Consider the following 5,345-nt stretch of genomic DNA (forward strand, 5'->3'; position numbering starts at 1 on the left):
TTTTATTCCACTTTCTTTACAATATTTAATCCTTTAATAAAATAATTCATTTCTTAATTTGAAAAGATTGCCGAAAAGTTTTGCTAGATTGCATGGTCAGCAAAAGCGGTTAGTTGTCCTAAAAAAGTATTAGTCATTTTTCTTAAATGAATCAAATATCCATCGCTATATGCCACCTTGTCACAGTGATCGGAGAGTATCGAGAAGCGCCTTATAAAGAATTCGTGTTATACGAGGTGTTTAACAGACAATACTACTATACTTAACTAAAATTTAAGTTTACGCAATCGATTTTATATATTTCATAGAAATGTTTTAAATTAAAGATCTGTTGAAGAAATTAGCTTTTAAATACCTTAGAATTTATACATATGTTCATACAACAATTTATAGTTAGGGTATAAGCAGAAAAACGCGATGAAATTTTCGAGAGAAATGAAACTTATTTCTAGTCATAGAAATTGAAATTTATCGCGAAGCGAGAAAATATTTTGGATGCAAATAATGATATTTCAATTTTCATCTTTTAATGTCTTCGGTTTTAACTTTTTCTTGACGAATACTTTTACTTTTTTGGCTGGATTTGTTCGACTACTCGATTGCTCTCCTCGCTCGACTTGTGTTTGGACTGGAGAAGGTTCACCCTGCGTTTGTTTCTTGATGGTTTTCATTGGTATCTGCTTTTGCTTTTGTTTCAATCGAATAGGCAATTGAATCTTTTTCTTGACTTCAGTAGGTAATTGAGCTTCTTGTTCTTTTTGCGTTAGTAATTGTTCATCTTTCTTGGATTTTATACTTAACGAATGCACTTCCTGTTTGATCGTTTTAATTGAAGATTGTTTCTCTTCTTTATCTTTCTGTTGCGATTTCATCACCTTTTTCTTTCGTATTGTCGTTAGAATGTCTTCGTTGTAATTTGATTTAGATCTTCCGGGAAGATACGTTAAACCTACAATAATTAAAATAACGAAAGGCAACGGTGATATATAGTACCAGACACTGTAACCTTTCTTTGATAAGCAGCTCCAGTCACTGTGGAAATATCATGTATTAATAAAATTATATTGTAAAATATAATGTAAGTAATGAGGATCACCTACCTCATGCATATTCCAAAATTTTTATCGCAATATGATCCTTCTACTTTTATATAGAGTTGATGATTCGATGGAACGTAACCGAGTGATTCGGCGCTTTGACAGATTTTAGGTTTGCTTTCGCAACAAATATGACATTCCCATTTCAAAGGCAAACAACTGCAACTTTTTAGCCCATTGTCTTTACAAACGTTGCTTATGCATTTCCCAGAACGACAAGTTTTCGATGTACCTATACACGGTAATCGGTCTGGCTGTCGTTTCATTAGACAAAATGACGAATTAGTAGCACATACGTCGGTAGTGTTATGACATAGTATGTTGCTTAAACACTTTATATCGTTGCGTGTATTCAGTTTACAATTTGAATTGCAACACTCGTCTGTAGCAGGTGAGCAATCTTTTTTTCTTTGAATCGTGCACGGTAATGGAGAATTTTTATTTGTGCAGCACGTCTTCTGTATATTACATTTACCGGTAGAGTAATCACAGTCGCAGGATTCTCCATCCTCGACAATTCCATTTCCACACACAGATCGTTGGAGTGACTTCAAACAGAAATCTATTTCTAAAGAAAAAATACAAAGTTACACAAATTTCAATGAAAATTCTAGTATAAAATTACAAAGTAATTAACGGTTGCCATATACATCATATGAGATTTGCAATAAATGCAGAGCAACATAACCAGAAAATGCTAACAAAATATGATAAGATGAGTGCTATGGGAGTTGTATAAGTTATGATCGCATGTAGTTTTACGAAAATGCTGTAGTTCATACAAGGCACTAGAATTGTCTGAAAACACTTAAATTAGGACACGATTCCCTTAGAAACCCCGCGATGCATTTTACGTTGGCACATTGCCTATGCGTTTCCTTGCCAAATCCCATTAAACAAATTAACCGACTGAAACCAATTTTAATTAAAAGTGAAATAATAGTAAAAAAATGAAAACTTAATTACAACCTGACAGCCCAACGATACGCCTTTAAAGTATATCTTCGTTACAAATGCTATAATCAGAAAATGGCAGTCTGATAATTAATGAAAACTGACCCATGTGAGAGATGGCTTTTGAAATCATTAATACGCAACATTTGTGATTGAAGTGTTTTTCTTCATGACATGTTCATAAGTCGTTGTGTTATGACTTGGTAATGAATTGAATTTTTTGCAGTGAAGTGAAAAAGCAGGTATTAAATAGAGAATGAAAAGATTAAGCCTTTCTGTAAAAGTTCGTAGAAAAGACACGCAAGAGAATTTTATAAGATATATACTAAATTACAGGTATTTCACACTCATACATTGTACAGGTACATTTATAGTTGGGAATTAAACAGATGGCAATTGATTGGGTTTGCTTACACGAAGAAATGGCAAGCTACCAGCGGTACATCTTAATTTTGCCTATTAAAAAAATTGTATCTGAAAATAGATCAAACGGTAGGAATGAGAAACAACAATCGAAATCGATAGATGAAGATAACTACGATAAATTATGAAAATCGCTACCGTTCATTGTAGCAAGATGGCATGTATCATGTCATTATCGGATATATTATATAATCTGGTTAAAATTAATATTTTGGAAATACAGTAGAGCCTCGAAAACTCGGCACTCGATAACCTGGCACTCCGGATAACTCGGCCACACCCTGGCAGCGCAAAAATAACCTTAGATAATTAATTTTCATTATAGACAGCTTTATGCCTCATAAAGTATTTTTCTCAGGTCTGTCTTATTTGGGCAGTTTGCTTGAGAATACAAGAATACAACAGAGAATAAACAATACATAGAATTACAGTACAATATTTTCTGAGGAAGCACGCATACTTATCCTTTTTTAACCCCATTCCCGATAACTCGGCATTTTCACAAACTCGGCCACCCTTCGGTCCACATTAGGCTGAGTTTTCGAGGCTCTACTGTATTACATATTAAACCAGACATTGTTCAATCTTCCTTACCTTTTCTTTCTATGAATTGTCTGATTTTCTTCTTGCAGTACGTAGAAAAATTAAAAGTACCGGAAGCCCAAACACGAATGTTAGGATGCATGATGTAATATCCGCTGGTATCTTTTCGTTTACAATTTCGGGGATCGTGTGGACAACCAAATGCATGACCCAATTGATGCAGTACATTTGCGGTACTTCAAGCATTGGCAATTGCAGACCGTTTTCTATATCCGTAACGAAAGCTACATTATTCATTATCTTAACACCGTTAAGTGTTTGATGGGAACATATACCTCCTCGCTTTTCCTACTGAATACGTCGAGTTAGACCCGAAATCTCTATGACAAAAACAGATCAGCATGCAATAGGGATGAGAATATTGAGCTAAATGATCTAAAAACGTCGTATAATTGTATTTAAAATTTTTCCGAAAAGGAGATTCGGGGCTTGTTTCGTCTCGAAAAAGCGTAACCTTCTTCACATTAAACCTTATTCTATCAGGAATTCCATCTTCGTCTAGGTCTAAATTTTTAAAAACATAATCTGCATGCATAGCGTAGAACATCATTTGTCCTACTGTTTTTTCAATGTCGAAATTCATTTTTCGAATGTACGTGTAGTCTGCCAACAGTTCTAACGAGCAACTTCTTCGATTCCTACATAATAAAATGTATAATAAATTTTACACACATTAATAATTGTAAAACAAATGCAACCTTACCTTTTCCTATTGTGAATATTGAATTTACTTTTGCTGGGCTTTGCGTAATCGCAGTTTGTGTCCACCGATTCAGTTTCATTCGTTAGTTCGTCACAAATAAGATTTATATTTTGCCGTTTAATTTTATATTTAACGTTTTTTGCGTCATAAATAATATTCGTATCTTTGAAACCCATAAAACGATACTCACCAATTGGTTCGACATAATAAATATATTTGTCTAATTCTAATCGTGCGGTAAGTATATTATTGTAGGAGTATCCGAAGATTGTGTTTCCTTCAACAAAGAATAATCGTCGCAGATTTTTCAGATGATATTTGTATATTTTGTCTCCTGTGCACAGGTAAACTTTCGTTGCAGCAGAAAAAACGGAAGGTATTTTATAAAGTCGAAATTTCACATACCCTAATCTCAGCATGAAAAAGAAGTAAAGAATATCCGTTTCGTATGAAATATTTTGTATATTAACCCAAGAGATCCCGCGTATCCAGTAGGAATCTTCATTTAAGACACAATTATAAAAATTAATAGAGATTATAAGTCCTATTTTCAGTAATAATTTAAGCCAATGCATTTTTCTGCCCAAGATTTTCTAGTTAAACGTTCGGTTTATCAGAGCAGAATTGTAGAATGTTTCCGTTCGAATATTTGAATTTATTTTTGTTCTTTTTATTAACTGTCATTTATAATCGTTAAAGTCGAATATTAATTATCCAAACAAAAATCGTAGATGTAAGAAAATTCTTCCAAGTTAAAAATTATCACAATTTGGACGACAGTCTAATTTCTTCTCATATAATTGTTTTTTTTTTTTTGTATTTTTTTGGTAAAGATAAATTTGGCACCTGGAAGCGGTACCCAGAAAATTTTACTTTTCTGGNTCGAATATTTGAATCGATTTTATTTTTTATTTTTTAAGTAAACGAATTAAATTTTTCTAAATACCGTATTCGTTAAATTTAAATATTAATTATCCAAACAAAACGTCTGGATGTACGAAAATTGTTCCAAGTTAAAAATGATCACAATTTGGACAACAGTCTAATTTTTTCTCATTAATTTGCTAATTTTGAAATACAAGCGAATACTAAACTAATACCCAAATTAATTAATATAAAGAAATTAAGAATTGATAAACAGTAGAAATCTCCTTTGTTTATGAAACAAAATTATTTTGTTGTGATAATGAACGTTTCCCACGACAATCTTTAACACTCTTACTAGATTATATTAAAATAGAACATTTATAAATCAAATGTACATAAATTCACTCTCCTAATTCACTGTTTTCTAATTAATTCTAATTAAATGATAAATTTCTGCGTTTTTTAAAGTTTTAAAAAACATAGAAATCAATCAATAGAAACATTGTTGATTATAGATTTTATTCTAAGTGTAAAAGTACATCACGAAAATTTATTTCATGCGAACAGGGGTTAATATTACATTATGGTAAGAAGAAAAATACAAGTTATCAAACAAAGATATTATTTACAATGAATTTTAGTGCAACATTAAGGGAATATTTTATTTTATGTGTACTATTTCTATCAGTGTTGATGAA

The 5,345-nt window shown here is 31.9% G+C and overlaps 1 protein-coding gene across 1 annotated transcript; it reads right to left on the reverse strand.

Moving 5' to 3' along the window:
- Positions 1–3,055: 3,055 nt before the first annotated feature.
- Positions 3,056–4,436, reverse strand: LOC111624096. Its single transcript, XM_023366878.1, has 2 exons — positions 3,781–4,436; positions 3,056–3,715 (listed from the first exon to the last, which is right to left on the reverse strand). Exons 1-2 carry the CDS (start codon positions 4,353–4,355, stop codon positions 3,328–3,330), a joined length of 963 nt encoding a protein of 320 aa, XP_023222646.1. The 5' UTR covers positions 4,356–4,436; the 3' UTR covers positions 3,056–3,327.
- Positions 4,437–5,345: the final 909 nt, after the last annotated feature.

This window comes from Centruroides sculpturatus, unplaced genomic scaffold (genome assembly GCF_000671375.1).
Source record: "Centruroides sculpturatus isolate CEXI.00-Female unplaced genomic scaffold, Cexi_2.0 scaffold298, whole genome shotgun sequence".
NCBI classification, from domain to species: Eukaryota; Metazoa; Arthropoda; class Arachnida; order Scorpiones; family Buthidae; genus Centruroides; species Centruroides sculpturatus.

Coding starts and splice junctions, on each gene's coding strand:
- LOC111624096 (XM_023366878.1), bottom strand. CDS start 4,355: ATGCATTGGCTTAAATTATTACTGAAAATAGGACTTATAATCTCTATT. Junction 3,716..3,780: donor AATATTCACAATAGGAAAAG/GTAAGGTTGCAT, acceptor TTTATTATGTAG/GAATCGAAGAAGTTGCTCGT.